Source organism: Pyrus communis, chromosome 4, assembly GCF_041283825.1.
Source record: "Pyrus communis isolate YQ-2024b chromosome 4, ASM4128382v1, whole genome shotgun sequence".
Lineage (NCBI taxonomy): Eukaryota > Viridiplantae > Streptophyta > Magnoliopsida > Rosales > Rosaceae > Pyrus > Pyrus communis.
Genome location: NC_142568.1, coordinates 5477864 through 5504116, shown reverse-complemented (window position 1 = coordinate 5504116; position 26253 = coordinate 5477864). Strand labels below are relative to the sequence as shown.

At 38.1% G+C, this 26253-nt stretch overlaps 1 protein-coding gene and 2 pseudogenes across 3 annotated transcripts; 2 read left to right on the top strand and 1 right to left on the bottom strand.

Moving 5' to 3' along the window:
* The first annotated feature begins 428 nt into the window (after positions 1-428).
* Positions 429-2292, top strand: LOC137721920 (serine/threonine-protein kinase BLUS1 pseudogene; annotated as a pseudogene). Its single transcript, XR_015961210.1, has one exon. The product of XR_015961210.1 is annotated as a serine/threonine-protein kinase BLUS1 pseudogene (transcript).
* Positions 2293-10708: 8416 nt separating this feature from the next.
* Positions 10709-12644, top strand: LOC137721919 (serine/threonine-protein kinase BLUS1 pseudogene; annotated as a pseudogene). The gene has a single exon (XR_015961209.1). The product of XR_015961209.1 is annotated as a serine/threonine-protein kinase BLUS1 pseudogene (transcript).
* Positions 12645-14739: 2095 nt separating this feature from the next.
* On the bottom strand, positions 14740-20176 carry LOC137723456 (WAT1-related protein At5g47470). Its single transcript, XM_068462654.2, has 7 exons — positions 18195-20176; positions 17985-18050; positions 16315-16431; positions 15853-16093; positions 15497-15658; positions 15176-15327; positions 14740-15083 (listed from the first exon to the last, which is right to left on the bottom strand). The coding sequence occupies exons 1-7, from the start codon at positions 18401-18403 to the stop codon at positions 14957-14959; spliced, it is 1074 nt and encodes a 357-aa protein (XP_068318755.2). The 5' UTR covers positions 18404-20176; the 3' UTR covers positions 14740-14956.
* Between the last annotated feature and the right edge of the window lie 6077 nt (positions 20177-26253).

Genomic DNA, 26253 nt, shown 5'->3' with positions numbered 1-26253 from the left:
GTTAGTAGGTTGGTCTTGTTATTGGACTTACAGGTCTCAATACGTATTTTGTTTGTATATTGTATCCTTATAATCCTTTCGAAATATTTATACGAAGCACTCACAACAGAACTAACCTTTCGAGATTGGATCAAATGAGAAGAGGATATGACTACCTCTCACTTATATGGTAGTGAGATGGGCTTGCCTCATATGTGGGCATCATGCCTTGCCTCCCAAGACATTGCTGAGATGGCAAATAACAGAAAACGAACTAACTGCATTACTATCTTAACCAACCTCACCCAATCCTAATCACCAAAATCGCCTCACGACAGAATGTTGATGATTCTGCTAATTAACAAAATCTAGGGGCAAAAGTTGAAACTTCTCTTATTATATAAGTAAATAAAAGCAGAGCAGTACACACCCACACATTCTCATGCATCGTCGTCTTCCTCCCAAAGCCTCAACCTTTCACAAGAATTAGTATTGCAGAAACCCTACATTCATCAACTCCATCAAAACCCATTTCCCCGAAATCCAAGTAACCCACTTTCGTTCTTCAAGATTTCATCTTTGTCGTCTCCAATGGCGACTTCTTCGACTTCTTCCTCCCACCAAGATAATCCACAAAAGGTCCAATTCCCGTTGGACTCCGCCGCATACAAGGACCTCCAAGAAATCAGCTCTGGCGACAAGGTCGTCGTCTACAAGGCCGTCTGCGTCCCCATGAACTCTGCAATCGTCGCAATCAAGTCCGTTGACCTCCATCAATCCACGGCCGATTTCGAGGGCAAGCTACGCGATACCAAGACTCTGTCTCTTTCCCACCCCAACATTCTCAGCGACCATTGCTCCTTCACCACCGCCGACCGCCGTCTCTGGGTGGTTATGCCGTTCATGGCCTTCGGCTCTCTAATCTCCTCCTCTGCTTTCCCGGAAGGATTACCAGAGCCCTGCCTTGCTGTTGTCCTGGAAGAGACGCTAAACGCCATGTCGTATCTCCATGGTCAGGAACACGTCCACGGCGACATCAAACCCGGAAACATCTTGGTTGACTCTGAAGGGTCTGTTAAGCTCGCCGACTTCGGGGTCTCTGCTTCTTTCTACGGCGCCGATCATTCAACTGGGACAAACGAAACTTCTGCAACGCCGTATTGGGTGGCACCCAACGGAGGTGGATGCAAGGCGGATATCTGGGCATTTGGGATCACGGCGCTGGAATTGGCTCTGGGCGGCCCTCCCGTGTCTGACCTGCCGCCGTATTTAGAGTCTCAGATTCTGAAGGTCAAGAACAGGTTCCCGTTTTCCGATTACAAAAACATCATCAAAGATTTCAAGAACAAGAAGTACTCAGCGGATTTCACGGACATGGTGGGTTCTTGCCTTGATCGGGACCCGGAAAAGAGGCCGGCGGCGGAGACGCTGCTGAAGCACTCGTTTTTCCACAACTACAGTGGCAAGGATTTTCTGGTGAGGACTGTGTTTCCGCATTTGGAGAGCGTTGAGGAGAGGTTGAAGAAAAGAAACAGGGGTTTGGGTGAATTGTTGGGCAAGGAAAAATGTGGAGAACAAAAGGCTGAGAATATGGGGTTTAGCGGATGGAATTTCAATAAGGACGATTTTGTTTTCAACCCGGTATTTTCCACTGAGTCGTCTTCTACTTCCAGCTCTGAGTCTTCTGGCGGCGGCAAATCCCCGCTGTCAAGATTTGCAACGAGGTTGGCAAAGCAGGGAGTAGTTGAGGTGAGCACACAGGATCAAGTAGAGATTCAGAGGCTGAAGGGTGAGTTGGAGAACAAGAAGGAAGATATTTTGCAGTTCCAGGATAACTTGGAGAGGTTTGTTTTGGACCGGGCTATTCCAGCTGCGTCGTCTTCTACTTCCAACCGCGGCAATGCACGGCTGGTGGAATTGCGGGAAATTTCAAGAAAATTGGACGAGCAGATGGAGAATGTGAAGAGTATTATTGGTCAGTTGGGACAAACAGGAGAGGTTCAGATGCTGAAGAGTGAGTTGGAGTCTGAGTACGACAAATGTGTGAACTTTCAGGTAGAGTTGGAGGTGATCATGCAAAGGCTGTACACTGATGAAAGTGATTAGTAAGATTTTTCCAGGAAACTGCATTTGCAGAGGGTTTGCTTTTTGAAAAAATGGTGAACCTTTTGGATACTTTTTCATGGTTAGGAGAGAGAATTGAGTTTTAGGGCATTAATATTCAAGTGTTCAGATTCTGATTACATAATTTGGGACTTGTCATTTGTAAAGAAGCGAAGAATTAATGATCATTTGATGTTGGATTGATAGTTACTGTAATTTTCTTCCCATACTCTTTTGCTAACATTGAGAGAGAGAGAGTGATTGATTTTATTCAGAATGTGGAAACTCATAATAATTACACTACGAATGATATACAAAATGAGTTGATACAAATTTTAGCGCTTCAGAAGGGGTGGGCAGGTGTAACCAACTGGTTAAGAGCATTTACCTCTAGAACAAAAGCCCTCAGTTCAATTTATTCCCTCCCCTACTATCGTTTGTATAAAATGAGAAAAACTCTGATAGTACAAAATCATTGAAACTTGTCATACATGGTTCTCCATACGATTTGATAAAAAAAGCTCCCCATATGCAAGCCATCAACAATCACAGAGCCAACTTCCGAAATTTGAGACGTGCTTTGTCATAGTACTTTCTTTTTGGTCCAAACCATGACGAGGGAGAAGCCCATCAAAGACATGATCAGAGTCTGCAGATCACAGTAAAAATAGTGAAGATTAACATGATTTAATTGGTATAAAAAGAAAACAAAATTGGTATATAAGCCCAGATACTGACTCACAGAGATTGCCGGTGGCACTCCAACAAGCGCATCTTAGAAAAATCTATTTGCAACGGGAAGGGCCAGAAGACTGCTTTGCATTCCTGCAATGAGCAACAAAACGGTTAGTTCAAAATTGGACATAATACTCCCACCATCCATACAGGTTAGTTTTGTTGCTTTGGAAACAAGTAATAATTTTGAGCCTCTACCAATTTACGTGCTTCTGTTCGTTAACAATATGGGCAGTAATATATACATTAATGAATTTTTGCAAAAATTTTAGCTAAATTAGTAGAGGTGTGTGCCATTGTCACTGTTTTTTTCCATGATGTCGTATCCAACTGCGCATATAAGCCAGTTCGGAAGAAGGAATTACTATAACAATAGGTAAAAGCTCAAGGAGCTACAACGTTAAAGCACTTATCCTCCCACACCTAAAGTAAACCACATTCTTAAATGGTTACTGGATTTAGTTCCTTTAAATAGACACTTTTTTGGCCAACAGAAGATAGAAAAAGTAGACACCTTCCTTGACAATTCCCTTTGTGACAATCAATCTCGTTTTCGAACAGAGGTCATGATGATGATCAACATCTAACAATGTTTAAAATCATGATGATTGCTAGCATTAATCGCTCATGCATACAAGCTAACATAATTGTAGAACCGATGAGTTCTAATTGGATTCTGCTCCTTGTTCATGTATCTTCTTTTGGTGAGCTGTTTTTCGAAGTACCTCGTTTTAAGAATCACACAAACCTGACAAGTAGGCCTTGGAACCAAAACTTGGTATGTAAGCCAACCCAATAAAGCCGAATAATTCAGCACTCGTTTCCTCAACCGGTTAGGTTAGGAGAACACCAAGCAAAGTTCTGACTGGAATTATATTTCAGCTAGAGTGTAATTTTACTTACAATGCTCAATTTAACATTCATTGTCGATCATATTTATCGTGTCGCATATCAATCTAATTAATAATAATTAACAAGTCATGTAATCGTATTTTGAATATTGCATATTGTGACTAACGGTAATTCTGCACAATGATTGTTTGTCACATCGCGGTCATATTCTAGAAAGTTCTTTGGCAAAGAAAGCACATCAAAAATATTTTAAAGAAGAATTGTAGTAGTTAGTATGAATTATAATATATATGGTTTTACAACATCATATACAATATTGCTCACTCCATAGCAGCCTAGACTTGGTTTTGTGTATAATATTTTACAACATCTAAACATCCCAAAGTAGTTTTTTGGTTAAGTATATTAGACCCAATAACTCAAAAATGACTTAACAGTGTGGTCGAAGTGTTAATTAGTAACTCCTCCTAGAAGAATGTCTGCCAAATGAGTCCTTTTTGGGTTCAACTTGTAGTTAGAAATTTTATGAGCCTTCCCAAATATATAAGAAAAAGAAAGCCCTAGAATTAAAACTCTCAGTTGCCCAAATCCGTACTCTTCTTGGCTGTTTAGCCTTCGTAATATTATTTTTTTCCTCTTCTGACTTCTATTGTATGTCACACAATCTCGTAGTTCAATGACAAGAAATTTTATAACAAGTTATCCAAACTTTTAAATCTTTAAATTTTGTGTTTTTGTTTATTTATTAAAATTTAACGGTTAAAAATTTTCAAGTATCAAAAACTCAAAATACCATAGAAAATCGCAATCTATACAAGCAGTTAAATATAAATAGTACTACTAATAGAAAATGAAAAACTGAGTGCAAACAATACTCGTTTGCTTTTTGTTGTTGCAAAGTAGATCTGTTTATGGCACCAAACATGATGTGACTCGGGTTGGTTGATGAAGCAGTTTTTTATTTGTATTTTGTTAGAAAATGGAAAAAATTATGACACATCACAATTTGTCTTGACATTTAATCCATCTTTATTCTAATGAGCAATCAAATTATAGCATGCAATTGACGAGTGTAGCTTGTCAAAGCCTAAATGCCTGCGGATAAGTTAGAGAGATTAAATTAGTAAACAAAATTTTGAAAATTAAATGGTATGGAAGTTAATGATTGGATTATTACTTAAGTATTAATAAACATGCTCATTTCTTATTGGTGACATATCGTTTAGTTCGCAAATTTTGTTTACAAATTTAGTATCCCTAACATTACCTAAAGTGTAAACTAAATGACATAGAAGTTGACGATTGAACTATTACTCAACCGTTGATAAACGTGTTCATTTCCTATTAATGACACATTATTTAATTTGCAAATTTTGTTTACAAATTTATTTCTAACATTATCTAAAGCTTAAAAGGAATTGGACCGAGTCATTGTGATTGTCTATATGTTGTGGCAATTTCCACCAATTGCAGAATGAGCCAATGCTACATACATAAAACACCATAAAATTTCTATGGTGCTCTAAGTATAATCTCTTAACTTTTTAGTTGTTAGATCTCAAATTTTATGTTTTCTATGCGAAAGAATAGTATTGTATTGATAATCAAGTATTATAATCTTTCAAATGAACAACACGAATGAGATCTAAAAGTTCTTCAAAGCAAATGAATTCAAATTCAAAGTACAAAATCAACTTGACAAATCTATATGCTGCAACATTGACAAAGCGTGTAATGCGAAAAGTTGAAAAAGAAAAGTAAAATGTGGTGTCGTCCATTAATGGGCTGAGGATAGAAGCATCTTGGTGGCTGCTGCTAACGGCTTGGACACCTTGCATGGAGTCACATTCAAGGAGAACTTATTGGCTTGAAGCTCCACGGCTCCACAAGCACCTTCTCTAGCAGCCAGAAACTCGATCGAAGCTGGAGAGGGGATGTGATGTTGATGACAGATTAAATTACCAACAAGGTCCCCGTTACTATTAGAATGAAACCACCAACGCATTTAGAGTATCCGGTGAATAAAATACTCTAAATGTGTTGGTGGTTTCATTTGAGGCTAGTGGTTTTGACATACATAACATAGCGTTTTGGTGGAAAGGGATCCTCTACGGATTCCTTTCCACCAAATCCGATTTCGACCGTTAGATGATCCAACGGCTATAGTTATTATAACTTTTAAAGGGATCTTTTGTTTGTAGCCGTTGGATCAAATTTCAATGGTTCGGATCCCAAACTAGTTGAATTTGGTGAAAACTTCATGACAAGACTAGTGATTTTGACATTTGTTTTTCGCTCATGCAATGTAAAAAAAGTATTAGAAAATAAAAATTCAACCTAGTACAAAAATGATCAGAAAATGAGTGCCAAAATCGTCAACGCAATCGTAAGAAGCGCAATCATAAAAATCAATCTTGTATTTTATTTTTCTTGTTATTGTGAAGGAGATTTTCAATAAATTAGAAGCTCAAACTGTGGTTAATTGGTTTTGAAATTTTAAAACCTTGTGTCAACAAGTGATTCTTTCAATTTACTCCAAGAATCAGGCCGAATATATTGACGGCCAAGAATACCTGCAAGTGTCAGCGGAGATATCGCAAGTCTTCCAAAGAGAAAGGAAACTCTTTATCGTCTATCTCAACGTATGGTTTGACCTTGAACCTTGTACTTTGGCTTCTCGAATGTGTTGGATTATGGCTAGGATTACTAGATTTGAATTAATTCCTTTGGATCATTGCATCCTCAGCCGCATGACTGGTCAGAGCCAAATTAATACAGTCCTGACATTCTTTAGGTAAACCATAAAGATCGTTGGCCAAAAATTTCCTGTAAAACAGTTTCATGTATTCCAGAGCTTCACCAATAAATGGAGGGTGCTTGTTACGCTGAACTTTGATCAGGGGCTCCTGTAGGGAAAGTGGAGGAAGAGCCTTTCAAGCGTTCTTGGTGAAACATTCGATCTGTGCTTTCATTTGGCCTGACTAAACCAATAACATGATCTATTTCTCAGATTCCTCTACCTCGGTCTCTCTAGTCAAAGTCCAAGTCTTCTTCCCTTCGGCTATCTCGGGGAGAATTGTAGGGACTTAGTCCACCGAAGCTAATTCCATCTTGTCTGTCGGCTGCCAAACTTGAGATGCATTTCTTTAAGCATTGGCCGCCATATTGCGAAGGTGATCCCTGAGTCCATTACGTTGTTACCGGTGTTTTTGTGACTTAAACCTTGCAATGTATGCACCGACATGAACATTGTATTCATACCTTTATATATCTTCGGTGGCTTGAATGTCCTCTGTAGAGTTGATGTGCTCGTGTTACTAGGGGTGGAAAAAAAAATACCCGAAAATCCCGAACCATCTCGAAATTTTAGGTATGGGATTTGCTCTCCTCTTTGTAATGATTCAAGAATCCCAATCCAAATCAATATTTTATATATATTTGTTTATTTCTTTTTAATTTATAATTTACTAATTACTTGGACCGTTGGATGCTTGGATTGGTTGAGATATAATCTTAACCGTCCATTGTAAATTAGGTTGGAGCCCAGACATCCTCCTCTCTCATTTACCCTCGATCTCTCCAGGCTTCAACACTCCGCAACACTTTCCTCAAATCCGCTCATCTCTCTAGAATCCTCCTCTGTCCACTTTGACTCGACTCTAGCCAACCACTGAGCCACAAGAAAACCACACACAGTCAAACACACGCTAAAGGTATGGATTTTGTATTTATGGGTATTCTGTGTTTTTTTGGGAAAACTAGTGATTTAGGGTTTTCCTAAAACTAATGGGCTGGGGCTTTTCTGGGTTTCTGGGTTTGGGCATGTTTGCTTACATTCTAAAAACCCAGTGAGGGTTTAAGAGTGGAGAGAGAGTACTCTGTTTTTCTTGCAGTTTGGAGATTCAAGATGCAAAGAATTACAGTTATGGGAGGGATTTTTTTGTGGCGCCACCAGTAGCACCGTCACAGTTGGTTATGATTCTTGGGGCTAAAAAATAGGGTCTTGGGTTACAGAAGCTTGGAGATAAAATGACTAATGAGGCTAATTAATTTGGACTTCATGAAACTTAAAAATTGTAATGTGCAGTTGTAATCTAAGCTATCACAAACTGGTGGGCATCTTTTATTCTTTCCAAAATTCAAAACAATTAAAAAGCCCAACAATTTGGGCTTGAACTGCAAAAAATAAAAATAAAATAAAATTGGGCCCAATCCCAAACAGGCCCGAAATTCCGAAAAACTTTCGATCATCCTAAAATTGGGGAATTCCAAAAATTCAGTCTAGTTTCGGGTTGTAAAATTCCATCCCAAAAAGTGTTAGTTTGGAATTTGGGCCTTGGGTTTCGGTTCAGGATCCCAACCCAAACTAGCCCTATGTGTCACCCACCTTGAATTCAATGAAATTTTCATCATAAAATTCCTTGTCAAAGTCAAGTCGTCTGATCTTCAAGCGACGACCATAATTTGCTAAACACTCGTGACCGGCTCTGCGCTAAACCTCGATCAGACGGCTTAGATGTTTTGAGATTCTATGATGACCCGGAAGAATGAGACCGACTGGTTGAGCGATTAAGCTTTCCGCTTTGTGAGGTTAACTTCTGACTTACATCGACTGCACAATACTACCAATTCATCCAACTCACTTTAAGCCTGACTGGCAAATTTGACCCAGGTATGGGAAGTTGGCACAGGTTGTTATGGAGGAACGCTGTGATGGGTGAGATGGTTTTTTAGCCTTGGCTGAGGACTCTTCGTGGGTCTATGAGTCACTGTTGGGGAAGGATCAATCATTGACTTTGGCCGATCATTTTTCTTAAGCACGTAGTCGTTGCCTATATCGACTGTCGTGGTTGGGAAAGGATCGATGTCAACCAATATCTGCACCTTTTCAGGGCATCTAAGCTTGCCTTTATTGATCGAATCTTAGATAGCATTGCGCAAAAGGACGTGGGTTTGAAGGCTCTACGGCGGAAAAGTGTATAAACTGCAAAGCAAGCTCCACATAAAGCTCCTCAACCAGGCAGCCCCAACCCCATTTTCTTTCGCAAGGGATAAGTAGTAACTTGTAAAGCTAAACATTTGACCTAAGACTAAATATGATAAAAGCCAAATTCTAAAATATCAGAGCTAATCCGTTTGAATAGTAAAGCCAGTTAAGTAGAAACGAGGCTACCAACTTCAGTTGTAACTTGTGAGCTTGTTTGTTAGTGCCCTTATATTCTAACTTCCAATTACGTTAGCAAAAATAAGAAATTCAAAGATGATATCTATTCAAGTAAACAATGGTTAACACAGAAGTAAGAGGTAATAGAAATCCTTACAACCAAACCAACCAACCAACCAACCATTAGTGTGAAATATTCAATCAAGATTAACAAGAAAATGCAATTTTAGAACAAGTCACAAAACCCCATTTGCATAAATCACAACAAGATGGAGAGAAATGTTGTCTCTCTCTCTCTCACCATTCAACGATGCTGGAAACGTGAAGGCCCATGTGGAGTGTAAACGAGATGGACGATCCAACCAAAGTGAGAGGAATATGACTATCCTAGTATTAAGTGGCAATAGAAAATAATCAAAGAAAAAAAAGGTGAAGCGCAACAGGGTATGTTTTAGCCGTTAAGATTTGATTATTCTAACTGTTTAGATTTTCTTTTAGTTTCAACCGTTTATTCCATATACCACTCATGAAGTCATGATCAGTATTATTGAAGAAAGATTGCTAAATTGTACGTAAATTGTATTTTTTATAATATATACAATGATATATTTACACTAAGGAATGAGAGAATAAAGTTGTTACGAATTTGTTATTTCTGAATACGAACCTAAACCCTCTTAATTGTAAGTAAAAATAAGTACACAAAATCGTAGTACTATGTGGCATTTATATCTATGATTAAAGTTTGTAACTATTTGGGCTCATTCCCCATTTTTTTCTATTGTCACTTTCTTGTTTTATATTTGGTCATGGCAATCACATTTCTTTATCTAAACCAAGTAATGAAACTGAGTTATGGATTAAGACAAATAAAGATGAAGTACTCGTTATGTGCTAAGCAATTAGTTATTAATCCTATCTTTAATTCTTTTGAAGTTTTTCCTTGCCATGAATAAATGAGCATGAAAAAGTTGGAGTCAGCAGCTCAGGTTTTCTCGAGGGTTGAATTGCACATGGAACATAGGTGGGCCTCGCCAATATCATGAGGGCACTTTTTCTCTCCTTTGTGAATTATTTCTCAATTTCTTAATAATCCTTATGGAAATACTAGTAATGTTCCTACCATTGATGATAGAGTTGTGCCTTATCACAGTGACAAAATTTCAAATATAATTAAAAAATTATAATTATGTTTATTTTTCAGTTTAATATTAAAATTCACATTTTACAAAAAGTAATGCTAGGTACTCCAATTTTTTAAACCAAATTTGCAAATCATATTCATATGATGCGTCACCAACAGAAAATAAGTATGTTAATCTACACTTAAATAATAATTCAATCACCACATCATATGGTTTACAAAACTTGGTCTCTCTAGTATTACCAACAACTTTTTTTATGATTTTATAGGACTTACTTGATTTTTAATTACATCTTGGAGAATGATTGATTTCAATAGGTTAGTAGGTTGGTCTTGTTATTGGACTTACAGGTCTCAATACGTATTTTGTTCATATATTGTATCCTTATAGTCCTTTCAAAATATTTATATGAGGCACTCACAACAGAACTAACCTTTCGAGATTGGATCAAATGAGAAGAGGATATGACTACCTCTCACTTATATGGTAGTGAGATGGGCTTGCCTCATATGTGGGCATCATGCCTTGCCTCCCAAGACATTGCTGAGATGGCAAATAACAGAAAACGAACTAACTGTATTACTATCTTAACCAACCTCACCCAATCCTAATCACCAAAATCGCCTCACGACAGAATGTTGATGATTCTGCTAATTAACAAAATCTAGGGGCAAAAGTTGAAACATCTCTTATTATATAAGTAAATAAAAGCAGAGCAGTACACACCCACACATTCTCATGCATCGTCGTCTTCCTCCCAAAGCCTCAGCCTTTCACAAGAATTAGTATTGCAGAAACCCTACATTCATCAACTCCATCAAAACCCATTTCCCCGAAATCCAAGTAACCCACTTTCGTTCTTCAAGATTTCATCTTTGTCGTCTCCAATGGCGACTTCTTCGACTTCTTCCTCCCACCAAGATAACCCACAAAAGGTCCAATTCCCGTTGGACTCCGCCGCATACAAGGACCTCCAAGAAATCAGCTCTGGCGACAAGGTCGTCGTCTACAAGGCCGTCTGCGTCCCCATGAACTCTGCAATCGTCGCAATCAAGTCCGTTGACCTCCATCAATCCACGGCCGATTTCGAGGGCAAGCTACGCGATACCAAGACTCTGTCTCTTTCCCACCCCAACATTCTCAGCGACCATTGCTCCTTCACCACCGCCGACCGCCGTCTCTGGGTGGTTATGCCTTTCATGGCCTTCGGCTCTCTAATCTCCTCCTCTGCTTTCCCGGAAGGATTACCAGAGCCCTGCCTTGCTGTTGTCCTGGAAGAGACGCTAAACGCCATGTCGTATCTCCATGGTCAGGAACACGTCCACGGCGACATCAAACCCGGAAACATCTTGGTTGACTCTGAAGGGTCTGTTAAGCTCGCCGACTTCGGGGTCTCTGCTTCTTTCTACGGCGCCGATCATTCAACTGGGACAAACGAAACTTCTGCAACGCCGTATTGGGTGGCACCCAACGGAGGTGGATGCAAGGCGGATATCTGGGCATTTGGGATCACGGCGCTGGAATTGGCTCTGGGCGGCCCTCCCGTGTCTGACCTGCCGCCGTATTTAGAGTCTCAGATTCTGAAGGTCAAGAACAGGTTCCCGTTTTCCGATTACAAAAACATCATCAAAGATTTCAAGAACAAGAAGTACTCAGCGGATTTCACGGACATGGTGGGTTCTTGCCTTGATCGGGACCCGGAAAAGAGGCCGGCGGCGGAGACGCTGCTGAAGCACTCGTTTTTCCACAACTACAGTGGCAAGGATTTTCTGGTGAGGACTGTGTTTCCGCATTTGGAGAGCGTTGAGGAGAGGTTGAAGAAAAGAAACAGGGGTTTGGGTGAATTGTTGGGCAAGGAAAAATGTGGAGAACAAAAGGCTGAGAATATGGGGTTTAGCGGATGGAATTTCAATAAGGACGATTTTGTTTTCAACCCGGTATTTTCCACTGAGTCGTCTTCTACTTCCAGCTCTGAGTCTTCTGGCGGCGGCAAATCCCCGCTGTCAAGATTTGCAACGAGGTTGGCAAAGCAATTACAGATTGTGGGGTTGATTATTCGTCTGTTGACGGGAGTAGTTGAGGTGAGCACACAGGATCAAGTAGAGATTCAGAGGCTGAAGGGTGAGTTGGAGAACAAGAAGGAAGATATTTTGCAGTTCCAGGATAACTTGGAGAGGTTTGTTTTGGACCGGGCTATTCCAGCTGCGTCGTCTTCTACTTCCAGCTTTCCGGCCGAGTCTTCCAACCGCGGCAATGCACGGCTGGTGGAATTGCTGGAAATTTCAAGAAAATTGGACGAGCAGATGGAGAATGTGAAGAGTATTATTGGTCAGTTGGGACAAACAGGAGAGGTTCAGATGCTGAAGAGTGAGTTGGAGTCTGAGTACGACAAATGTGTGAACTTTCAGGTAGAGTTGGAGGTGATCATGCAAAGGCTGTACACTGATGAAAGTGATTAGTAAGATTTTTCCAGGAAACTGGATTTGCAGAGGGTTTGCTTTTTGAAAAAATGGTGAACCTTTTGGATACTTTTTCATGGTTAGGAGAGAGAATTGAGTTTTAGGGCATTAATATTCAAGTGTTCAGATTCTGATTACATAATTTGGGACTTGTCATTTGTAAAGAAGCGAAGAATTAATGATCATTTGATGTTGGATTGATAGTTACTGTAATTTTCTTCCCATACTCTTTTGCTAACATTGAGAGAGAGAGAGTGATTGATTTTATTCAGAATGTGGAAACTCATAATAATTACACTACGAATGATATACAAAATGAGTTGATACAAATTTTAGCGCTTCAGAAGGGGTGGGCAGGTGTAACCAACTGGTTAAGAGCATTTACCTCTAGAACAAAAGCCCTCAGTTCAATTTATTCCCTCCCCTACTATCGTTTGTATAAAATGAGAAAAACTCTGATAGTACAAAATCATTGAAACTTGTCATACATGGTTCTCCATACGATTTGATAAAAAAAGCTCCCCATATGCAAGCCATCAACAATCACAGAGCCAACTTCCGAAATTTGAGACGTGCTTTGTCATAGTACTTTCTTTTTGGTCCAAACCATGACGAGGGAGAAGCCCATCAAAGACATGATCAGAGTCTGCAGATCACAGTAAAAATAGTGAAGATTAACATGATTTAATTGGTATAAAAAGAAAACAAAATTGGTATATAAGCCCAGATACTGACTCACAGAGATTGCCGGTGGCACTCCAACAAGCGCATCTTAGAAAAATCTATTTGCAACGGGAAGGGCCAGAAGACTGCTTTGCATTCCTGCAATGAGCAACAAAACGGTTAGTTCAAAATTGGACATAATACTCCCACCATCCATACAGGTTAGTTTTGTTGCTTTGGAAACAAGTAATAATTTTGAGCCTCTACCAATTTACGTGCTTCTGTTCGTTAACAATATGGGCTGTAATATATACATTAATGAATTTTTGCAAAAATTTTAGCTAAATTAGTAGAGGTGTGTGCCATTGTCACTGTTTTTTTCCATGATGTCGTATCCAACTGCGCATATAAGCCAGTTCGGAAGAAGGAATTACTATAACAATAGGTAAAAGCTCAAGGAGCTACAACGTTAAAGCACTTATCCTCCCACACCTAAAGTAAACCACATTCTTAAATGGTTACTGGATTTAGTTCCTTTAAATAGACACTTTTTTGGCCAACAGAAGATAGAAAAAGTAGACACCTTCCTTGACAATTCCCTTTGTGACAATCAATCTCGTTTTCGAACAGAGGTCATGATGATGATCAACATCTAACAATGTTTAAAATCATGATGATTGCTAGCATTAATCGCTCATGCATACAAGCTAACATAATTGTAGAACCGATGAGTTCTAATTGGATTCTGCTCCTTGTTCATGTATCTTCTTTTGGTGAGCTGTTTTTCGAAGTACCTCGTTTTAAGAATCACACAAACCTGACAAGTAGGCCTTGGAACCAAAACTTGGTATGTAAGCCAACCCAATAAAGCCGAATAATTCAGCACTCGTTTCCTCAACCGGTTAGGTTAGGAGAACACCAAGCAAAGTTCTGACTGGAATTATATTTCAGCTAGAGTGTAATTTTACTTACAATGCTCAATTTAACATTCATTGTCGATCATATTTATCGTGTCGCATATCAATCTAATTAATAATAATTAACAAGTCATGTAATCGTATTTTGAATATTGCATATTGTGACTAACGGTAATTCTGCACAATGATTGTTTGTCACATCGCGGTCATATTCTAGAAAGTTCTTTGGCAAAGAAAGCACATCAAAAATATTTTAAAGAAGAATTGTAGTAGTTAGTATGAATTATAATATATATGGTTTTACAACATCATATACAATATTGCTCACTCCATTGCTGCGTAGACTTGGTTTTGTGTATAATGTTTTACCACATCTAAACATCCCAAAGTAGTTTTTTGGTTAGGTCTATTAGACCCAATAACTCAAAAATGACTTAACAGTGTGGTCGAAGTGTTAATTAGTAACTCCTCCTAGAAGAATGTCTGCCAAATGAGTTCTTTTTGGGTTCAACTTGTAGTTGGAAATTTTATGAGCCTTCCCAAATATATAAGAAAAAGAAAGCCCTAGAATTAAAACTCTCAGTTGCCCAAATCCGTACTCTTCCCAAGCACCATCTCTATAAAGTAAAATATCACAAGTCGTATTTGTAGCCCCTTCAGCATTCTGCAAAAACAGTTAAAAATGCAGGGAACACTTACTGTTCAATGTTGAGCATTAACTATTAAGCAAATTTATAACAATTTTACTGAATTTTTCGGTCACGCATAGCTTGTTCCATCAAGTTGTGTTGTCACATTAACACTAGTACTATGCATGAAAATCATGCACATTACTTACAGGCGATTAGTCTGTTGCCCGTAGAACGATACCTTCAAATTTTGTTTATCCCTATCTGTCTAAACTGAAACCAAAACCTATATATACACAAACAAATGATATCAACATAACAGAGGCTTCTCTGCATCAAACTCACTTTCGAAGTCACGCACATCTAAGTAGCCTTCCTTCCCCTTTGCCCATAGGAAGAAGTAGAGCCCAGTAAACATGAGGCACATACCGGCAAAGCTGCATTATTGAGACCAAAGCAACAAATTAATACAAAAATTTCAAAAAGAGAAAAAGAGAAAAACTACTTCAGTACTAGATAATTAATGTACCTTCCAACGCTAATGGCATCTCCCAATGTGATAACTGAGAGAACAACCGAGCAAACTGTTCCGATGGGGCTAAACATGGAAACCAAAACCGGCCCTCTTTTCTTCATTGCCCATCCGTTGAAGCTCACACTTGCTCCGCTTACTACACCTCCCTGTGTATATTTGGTTAAAAGAGCGGGGTTAAGGAGCGGGGTCATAAATACTAAGCCCTTGGGACTAGCCCGAGTGATGGTGGGTGGAGAAAGTGATTAGGGTTATGATTGATTATATGTTCAACGCATTCCAAAGTATCGAGAGAGAGAGAGAGAGAGGCGTACTTACCAGTAGAGAGAAGCCAATCAATTGTTTTGCACTCACAAGTGGCCAACCAGTTTCTATTTTGTGATCTTGAATAAATTGTACAGCTGCAGTTAGAAACACCCCTATCAAAGATGTTATGGCGCACAAGGAGATAGGTGCAGGAAAATCACCCAATGTTGTAGCCTGTCAAACATCATAAAAAATACTAATCCATAAAAAACAAAAGAAAAATATATTAAACAATGATAATCTTCTGTTCTTGGCAAATGCTTATGTTGTCCGTCTGTGAATCTGGATCTCACGTATCATCGAATTCAGATTCACAGTCAGATAACAATTAAAGTTAACAATTATATTCATACTAGTTGTACGTTCACCTGCAAGACAATATTACTGGACAAAACAAACACAGCAGCAAGGAGGTACAAGCAACCAATGATCTTTTGCTTATCAAAGAGTGATTCAGGAGAAAGAGCTCGAAATTGGGGCTGTGCTTCTGCTTCGGAAGGACTGGCAGTGCTTTGCATTACGCTCATTGTGATAGCTCCTACCACACACAGAATTGTGCCTAGAATCTTCATTTTGCTGTATAGGCAACTAATTTTCACTCTCTCCAATCTGCATAACCATTATAAATATTACTATATTAGTATTTGTTTAATTCAACAATTTCCGTACATGAGATTTGAATTTTGATCTCTTCCAACAAAGTCGAGACTAAAATGTCCAAATGATTATCCCCATACATTATGTTAACTATTCTAATAGTTTGCCACTTCTTTCTCTTCATCATCTTCTTTACTTGGGAAAAAAGAAGGAAAAAAGATGAGATCAAATACCTAACAGTACACGCGATGACGAAAATAAACCCAGGAGCAAGGTTTGGCATGGCTGCTGCCATTGCTGGTGAAGTCAACTGGATCCCCTTTAGAAATAATGTCTGGAACAAAGTTACCCTGCAAAACAAGAAACAAGGAAAATAACTTTACCACCCCTTTTTCTTTCATAATTTTCTATGTTTATTTTTTAAAATTAGAGGAGGAAGAAGACAAGTAAGAGTAAAAACAATTTAAATTTAAAGAATCTATATTTCAGTTGAAAAGTTAATTTATATTGACTCAGAACCAAAACAGTCATCATTAAGGATCCGTTCTAAAAACTAAAAATTAAAAACTTCTTTGGTTGTTGCTTTATGTACGAAAACTAATCCAAATTCAGAAAACCCATGTAAGTGGTTCATCATAACATCTGAATTTCATTCCCAAATCAAAGAGAGATTACAACTTTCTGATTTCTTGCGGAAAAAATTATTGTGTACAATCATTAGAATTCATATTATGGATTTAGGTACATGCACAAAATTAGAAAAATCTATCTAGAATTCGTGTTTGCACACCTTTAAAATTTAAAATGTTCATCCTACGTTTTAGGAAAACACTTCTCCCACTCTCACACGAACACCTTATATCCTCACGCATATAGTGTGAGCTTCATTTAGTTTAATTTAACAAAAACCACTCTCCTATTCTTTATGTTTTTCTAAACACTTAAATTTCAGCGTATGCAAAGGGAAATTTGCATAAACATCACCTCACCTATTATGGGTGTGTGCAAATACACCCAAACTAAAAATCTTGTCAATTTACCACACAAACTCGTATTTTAGTGTGAATTTACCACCTCCATTAGTTTTTGCTAAAAATTTAGTTAAAATGTGTCATCTGCAGCACATGCAATATATTTTTAATGGTACTTTTGCCACTTAAAACCTATAGGCGAACAAGTGTATAAACTTCATTAAACAAAGCTCGTGGGACATATATTCCTTCTCCTCGAGAACTAGTTGTAGTTAACGAAATTCTTACCCGAAGTTGTCTAAGAGTAATAAGCATGAAAAATGATCACTTGCATAACAAATGATTAGTTTTGACAAAATTTCAAACGAAAAATAAAAAAGGTGCTAAATTAACACACAAAAAAAAAAAAAAAATTTGGTGGTAAATTAGCTGGATTTTTAATTTGGATGACAATGCATGTACTCCTTCATCAATAACTATGTCAAGATAAGTATTGTATAGGATTAAAAACATGTATAGCAATTTCCAGCCCAAGTTTTAAGAATGACTCAAATGAAATATAATATAAGTAAAACCTTAAAAAGATGCATTGAGTTCGGTGAAATTGAAGAACACTAAATTGATTGCATCTTCCAAATTTAGGACGAGCGATCTTTCACTTACCACATTATCAGGGAAAAAAAAGGTAACCCAGAATAAAAAAAATAAAAAATAAAAAAAATAAAAAAAAAGTGAATATCTCAAAAAGGTTTCTATAAATGAGAATTTGAATCACATTATTATGGCTCGTCTATTATGAGGCTTAACACATTCCCCATCTCTTAGTATAGATAATATTATTTGTTAAAAAAAAAAGATTTTCCAGAAAAATTCATGGGAATTATGCAAATTATAATAACTAATTAGAAACAAAAGATTTTAGAAATTCATACCCTCCAAGGGCGATCAAAAGCAACTGTATCAAGAACTTCAAGCTGATTTTCTTCGGCCATGTGTGCCTGCAAACACAAATTCATATATCATCAAACACCAAAATCTACTGGAACCCAATTGAATTCTGTCTGTTATAATTGTTTAAATTTCGAAATTAAATAAAAACAATTACTTCTGAATTGATGAGAGAGAAATGCATACGTACGTACCTTTCAAAATAAGCGGCAATGGGAGAGAGGACGATGAAAGTGGACAAGGTAGAGAAGATAACAATGGTGAGAGGGTCAAGCCCCAAAGACATGACATAGCTTAGCAACACAGCATTCCCAGCATACACAAATTGCACCCCTACCAACCCCCCTATTATCGCAACATCTTCAATCACCTCCCTCTTCATCCTGAACAATATTTCCTCCATACTTTCCGTGCAATTTTTCCTCCTCACCAGAAAAAAATTCAAATTAAAACCCTAAAACAAATATTGTATTTCTTGCTACTGCTTCTTCTTGTGTCATGATCTTCTCTCCTGGTTTTCCATGCTTTGGGTTTTTGTTTTGGTTTCGTTTGCTGTTTGGGTTTTCCGTCCTTGCAGTTTTGTTTGGTTACGTTTTCTCATCAATCGTGTTCAGCTAACGTTCATGGGGGTTGAGGCAGTTTTATAAATTTTATTCTCCACCAACCAGTCTTCTCTCCTGGCCTTTCGGGTGAAAGCGGATCTCTCTCGTCCTTTTTTTAGTACATAAAAAGTTAATTGCTTCCCCTTTTCGAAACTCTCTTTGTTTTTTTCTCATTAATTTGATAAAGTTTGGTTGTGTGCCTAGATTGTTGCTTCTTGTTTTTTCTACCATATTGGATTTGAGTTGCTACCCACCAAATTAATGGAAAAATATCATCTCTGGATCTTTTCCATCAAGATCACCGGATCAAGTGATTCGGGTCTTTAAAATTTGATCAAATGGCTAAAGTTATTATAATTTTTAAAGGAACTCCTGTTTAGCCGTCCAATCAAATTTTAAAAATCTGATTCACTTGATCCAGTAATCTTGTGAAAAAGATTTGGAGATATTTTCTTTCCCAAATTAATAGAATCATAATGATCAAACGGGAAAAAAAGTAGTTGGGCCTTTAAATTTGATGGTTGCAACCTCTATGTCCAATCTCTCTTTTTTCTTTGTTTGCACGCAAGGGGTTTTAATAAACGAAACTAGCATATGTCCACACATTTGTGTGTGCGGACATTTTTTTTTTTTTTTTTAAATGAGAAAGAGAGAAAAATTTAACTAGACTCGATAGTTTTTTGTTCAAAAAAATGAAAAGAAGAGAGAGGGGGAGAAAGAGAGAATGTGGAAAAGATGGATAAGTTTTTGTTTTTGTTTTTTATTTTTAATACATCAATATTTTTATACTAGGGGATGAGGAGTTGGGCTAAGCCACGCAATAGGTAACCTAATTTGGTATCGATATTTTTTTTTTTTTTAAATTAGAGATTTATTAGGATCATATTTAGGTGATTTTTTTTTTTTTTTAGAAAAGTACGATATTTATTGGGGTAAGAAAAATACGTACATCAATATGAGGATGGGGTGCACCCTGGGTCTCAATGCCCGCATAATGAATAATATAACCATCCTCCAAAGATTACAAACAACAGAAACTAATTAAGAAACATCCTTGATTAGAGCATCTTGATTAAAATTGGTGGGTGTACACACCAAGCCATCTCAGCCACACATCCAAGTCCAAAAATTAATTAAGATTGTATGTAGGTGATTTGTTTAAAAACCTGTAAAATTTGGAGGGTGTATTCAATTGGGACTTAGAGATAAAAAATAAAATAAAAAATCTTCAAAAAGATTTTGATAGATTAGGGTTTTTTTTTTTTTTAAGAAGAAGATACTATAGCAGTTTTATTCATAATATTAATGAAGCATACAATCATGTAGGAGGCATCCTGAATAGTAACCGAAAGCACCTCAAACCAAAGACTAGGAACAGTAAAACTTATGGCCAATTTAGCCATACCATGTGCCGAAACATTGGCGGATCTACATATATGATTTACTTTCACTGTAGCAAGCAAAACTCTGCAAGCTGGCTTTCACATCCTCAATAAATAAACTAGTAGCAGAATCACCACAATGGGGACTATACAGTGCTTAGACCACTTGTAAGGCATCGCTCTCCAGAATGACTAGCCTTCATTGTCATTGTGCAGCCTGGTGCAAGCCTGCACGAGCTGCTAGAATCTCCACAGTATAAGGGTCGATCGCATGAGGAATTTAGCAATCGAAACCCCCAGCATAGTTACCTGCTTCGTCACGAAAAGCCACTGATACCCCCACACTTCGAATTTGAACAAAAAGAAGCATCGACATTAATCTTAATCCAGTTTAGCGGTGGCAAAAACCACCAAGAAGGAGAAAGCAGAGGGCAAGGAGCAATTTGGGGTTGTGCAGACACAAAATTTGATAGGAAAAGGCTCGCCAATCTACTCATCAGATGGGGTTTTCCTGCTTATCATCCCAAAGAAGGGAATTCTTAGCATGCCAAATAAAATTGATAAGGACAAGAAGAAGATCAAATTGACCATGCTTGAGGACAATAGCACGGCAACTAAGGCACTCCAAGAAGCAAGAGAAAGAAGAGCGGCATGGTCTAAGCTCAATGTTGGCGGAAGAACAAACGGCTCTTGCAAATGGACTTTCAGTAAACACATGTAGCGCCGACTCCGAAGATGAACTACATAACACACAAATGTCATCCACCGTAATGCCTTTGTTAACCAAGCAGGCACGAGTAAGTAGAATGTTCCAAGCAGCCCACCAAACACACAATTTTACTTTGCTTTCTAGATAATATTCCACTGAGTGTTCGAAGCCCCACCATGAGAAGAAGAAGGTTCAACCACCAAGCCACAACCAACCTTGTACACACTTTTAACAGTGAAAACTCCCTTAGTATTATGGTGCCAGATCAAACAATCCTGGGGAAATCTCAAACTTAGCGGGATGGAAAGAATTAGCAAAGCTTCATCAGGTGGGAAAATATTCAATATTAATTGCTTATTCCAGGAAGCCAATAATGGCAAGATTATGGAAGAGACTAATTCTAATTCACCATTGGATGAGGGTGATGATAAAGGCCGAAACAAGTGCAGGCGGTCCAGCCACCTATCTTTCCAAATACGAATAGAACGCCCACCTGCCAACGAGACCCTCGCTCTAGAATGATGCGAGCCTTTATAATCCCCCACCATCAAGGAAATGGACAGGAATCCAAACCAGCATCCCATAAGGAATTATGAGAAAAATATTTGGCTTTGAGTAACCAAGAAGCAAGTGAATCCGGGTTGTGAAGCAGTCTTCAGCCCCTGTTTAGTCAAAATGGTGCAATTAAAATCATACAGAGATCAAAATCTCAAACCACCCTCAGGCCTTGGTTTGCACATGTTTCCCCATGAGAGCCAATGAATACGCTTTGAATCATCAAGGTCTCCCCACCAAAATCGACAGAGAATATGTTGAAGATCTTCACAAAAGGTTTTAGGCAAGAGAAAGCAATTCATCGTATAAATAGGGAGAGTTTGACCCACCACCTTAATAAAAATCTCCTTCCCTGTACTACTCAGTAGCTTGTCTTTCCTATCTTTAAGCTTTTTCCACAACCTATCTTTAACGTATGCTTATCTTGCAGAATGACTACGACCAATAACAATCTGAAGCCCCAAATACTTGTCATGGACATCCACCCGAGGCACCCCCAAATAGGCAGCAAGCTGATCTTGAATGGCTCGGTAAACATTGGGGCTAAAAAACACAACACTCTTTTGCAAATTGGTACGTTGCCCGGACGCACGCTCATAAATATTCAAAATATTCTTAAGATGCCAACATTCTTAAAAAGATGCGAGGAGAAGGAGGAAACTGTCATCCGCAAATAATAAGTGAGTTATAGTGGGCACCCCACGACAAATTGGGACCCCATTAATAAGCCCACGTCTCTCAAAAATTTTAAACATCCTGTGAGCCCCTCTGCACAAATCAGAAACAAATATGAGGAAAGCGGATCACCCGAACAGAGACCACAAGTGAGGGGACATGTAACTTGTAATCTTACCATTAACCAGGAAAGAGTATGAGACAAAGGATACACAATTTTTAATAGTTTCAACCTAACTCGCAGCAAATCCAGGCTTCAACAACATGGAACACAAGAATCCCCATTCCATTCGATCATATACTTTACTCATATCTAGCTTTAAAGCTAGCTAACAACTCCAGCCTCAACAAAGATTGTGAAAATAATGCCTAACCTCGGAAGCAATAACAGAGTTATTGGAAATCATTCTACCAGGAAAAAAGGCACCCCGCTGCTCGGAAATAATTTGATCCAATATACTCTTTAAGTGGTTCACTAGCACCTTGGCACCAATTTTATATAGAACATTACACAACGCAATCGATCTAAGCTGCGTAATGTTCTAAACTTCAGCTTACTTTGAAATTAAAGAGACGTGAGTATAATTGAGCTCCTTCAGAATACGCCTAGATGAGAGAAAGGACTTGACCGCACAAATTACATCATTGCCAACAATTGGCCAGAACTTTTGAAAAAATATTGAGGGCATTCCATCCGGCCTTAGAGCGGTGTGTGGCTCCATCTGAAATAACGCCTCATTGATCTCGAAATCAGAATACTCTGCCAGTAAGAGATCATTCATATCCGGAGTTACACGACTTTGAGTTATATCCAGAATATCTGAGCAGGGAAGACACCCATTAGTGGAAACATGCTCGAGAAATAACTAACTACAACCTGTTGGATTTCGTTGGGATAAGAGCGCCAAACACCCTGGTCATTAAATAAACCTTTAATGCAATTTTTTTTTTCCAACGATTGGTAGTTTTCTGGTGAAAGTAGTGTGTATTATGATCGCCATCTTGGAGCCAATGTACTTTAGCCCTTTGCCGCCAATGTGCTTCTTCCTGGGCCAGCTTTGCATGAAGCGCAGAACTGAGGCTCCAAACCTCAGTGTTTGGTGGTTGCTGATATAAAACCCTCAACTGATCATGAACAACATTGATTTCATCCTTGATTAGATAGAAAGACCGTTTCCACTTAAGTAGTTCAAGTTTGACAGTCTTAATTTTTCCACAAACCCAAAACGATAGTACCCCCTGAACCGGAGCAGCCCACCCCTCAGCTATCACTTGCTCACATTCATCACGATGCAACCAAGCTTCCTCAAACCTGAAATGTCTGTGTTTAAAACGTGGTACCTCTGGGCTTTGTCAGATTTCCAAACAGATAGGCACATGATCAAACGTTAAAGGGGCCAAATTCATGATCAAACGTTAGATTAGGTATTAGATTAGCCATCGACAGAGTTCAAACCTAGACCGTTATGCAAGGGCTTAACTTCATTACATCACTGTGGTAAAGGGCCACTTGCTTATTTGAGATATTTTAATAGATTTATAAATCCATGGATTTTTATGGAGTTTAATTGATTTGTAAAATTTCCATATAAAACTTTGATTCAATTCCCTCAAAATCTCATGGGTAAGGTGACATTTGTGAATACTTAAAGTACACTACAAAATCTCTTCAATTCCCTCGAATTCCTCAATTTTTAAAAATTCTTTAAAATTAATTTATAATTGAATACATTTAGAATATTATAAACTTCTTTAAAATCTTAATTAAATACACTCTGATTTCTAAAGATTTTAACATACTATCTTGAAATCTCAATTGGATACACTTTGAATTTCATAGAAACATTTAAAATCCTAATTGAATTCTCATAGATACATTAAAAGAATTAAAATATCTCAAAATTCCAATTGAATACACCCCTAGTTTGTGTAAAATTACTTTATTGTCCATAATTTTATTTTTTGATAAAAGACAAACATATCGTTTCACCATTTTTTAGTTGACAAAAAGGATTTCATTAATATATAGTTTAGATAATTACATGATAATTGATTGTTTTGGTATATAAGATCTTTTTCTTTAACTCACCGCATTTTAATTTAATTCCTCCCCTCTTCTTTGAATTTAGTTTAGAGTAGTAATACATCATTTATGACACACCCCGACCGAAATCAAGGCATGTTGGCCGTCACGTGAGGGTGATGTAGCCATGTGCACAGTGCGGAAGCAATAATAATATAAGAAATGCGAATAAACAAAAACCAAACCAACTAGAGTACTAGATAAGAATAAGTGCAAGATGGAATTAAGTGTGAGTTCACAACTAGAGCATAAGTAGCCTAAGTGCAGTCCAGCAGGACGAATACTAATTATACAACACCAAATGTGATCCTACAATGGTGATAATCTATCAGAACTACCGTGGATTCCTCGCAAGCCACCAATAAGCACTTATAACTGGAACCTGGAGGGGCGCAAAACAAAAAGAATGAGTGGGCAAAAACAAAGCTTTTCAAAACCATTTCAACATCAAAGCTAGTAACCCCTTGCCGTAAAACCTGTATAATTTCCCAGAAATTAGAATACATATATATATCACAACCATGATCAGAATAGTAAAATCCTCATATATGACATGTCAAATATCTCAGCATAAAAAATATGTAAGCCAGGTGATATAAATCAATGCAAAATCCGGAGTCACCTAACGTGACCTGTATGACTCAAATCCATGTCTCAACAAGTATACCTGCACACGAGTCGGAACCACCTAAAGTGGTCTGTAAGACAGGACTAGGTGTAAATAAATACGCTCAAGTGCTACGACCACGTGAAGACTGTGCGAATAATCGCGGGTTACCTACGAGTCGAAACCACCTATAGTGATCTGTACAACAGGACTATACACCTAACTTGGATCCAAGGTGAACGTATGGTGCGGGAGGTGAACATCACGTGAATGACAATATGTGCAACTACTAAATACATATTCTAAGTATAAGACATTTGGCATGGCATTTCAAAACATATGAATCATTTAAATTAATTTTTTGGGAAAAATACCAAGCATATATATATATATATATATATATATATATATATATATATATATATATATATATATATATATATATATATACCGAAAACCAAAAGCCCACTTACTGATATGTAGAAGGGTCGTCCTCTGGATAGGTCTCACCTATATGCAAAACAACCATATAAACGTTATTTTAAAGCACATAAACAAAACTAGGTAATAACTTCTCACACGTTGCTTAATTGGTATGTTTGAATATACCAACGTGATCTACTCAACCCCACTAACATCCCCATATTTTTAGAAAAAAATTATGATCACCCACGTGCCCTTACGCGCCAGCCAAGGCACGGCCACACGCGTCAGCCACGTGCAGGCACGTGCCTGGCACACGTACAGAAACCCTAACGGCGTTAGGGAATATTTCATCCAAAAATGGAATATACTGTTAAATGTACTTGACGTCGTTAGTAACGCCGTTAGTATATTCCGTCAGAGTTGACGAAATATTCTTCGTCTTCTCTGGTGATCCTCGCCTGAGCCGTCGCCGGCCGCCGTTTGCATCCCCGAAAACTGGAAAAACTTCTAATCATCATATCTTCTTCATTTTAGCACCAAAATCCATGAAATTTAAACCAAAATGAAGCTAAGGATGAATGGAACACATCCTTACCACTTTTAAGTCCTAAAACTCATGGAATCTCGCTGGAAAAATCACGATAATCCGACCACCTCTGCAACTTGTCAAACCCCAGCTTCCTAACGTCCAAAACCTTCCAAAATTCTTCCCTATGCTTCGTGAAGAAGTTCTAAGGCTCTCTAACACCTCCAAACTCAACAAAACCTCCTTGGTCATGATGGATGAACAGTGCACCTCATCGTGGTTTTCTAGTTCTCGAGTAATTGAAGTCTTCACATCCAACTACGAGTATAGATTGACTCCTGAGCTTGCAAGGAATCCAAAAACACCAACCACAACCTCGATCCATGAATGATCAAGTGGCTTGAGAAGTTGTCCGTACAATTGTACGGAAATGGAAAGAAATTCGAGAGGGAGGAGATAGTCAACAGGAGAGTGGTATGGATGTGTGTGTGAGGTCCAGATGGCAGTCAACCAAAACAAAAGAAAATAAAATAAAACCTAAGTTCTAATTTGTTCCAAAAACTAAGGAAAACATGAATTGGACCACAACCAAAATGCATGTCACACAACACCATCTAACGTCCAAGGATATAAAAGTCATTTCATGCTATCAAGGATAAAATAATATACATATTCGGGACGGGCTGTC

Excerpts from the sequence above, each read along its gene's own strand:
- LOC137723456 (XM_068462654.2), bottom strand. The coding sequence starts at position 18,403 with ATGGAGGAAATATTGTTCAGGATGAAGAGGGAGGTGATTGAAGATGTT. Across the intron at positions 15,328-15,496 it reads TGATTGGCTTCTCTCTACTG|GGAGGTGTAGTAAGCGGAGC; the intron begins GTAAGTACGCCT and ends AAATATACACAG. Across the intron at positions 15,084-15,175 it reads GATGCCATTAGCGTTGGAAG|CTTTGCCGGTATGTGCCTCA; the intron begins GTACATTAATTA and ends TCAATAATGCAG.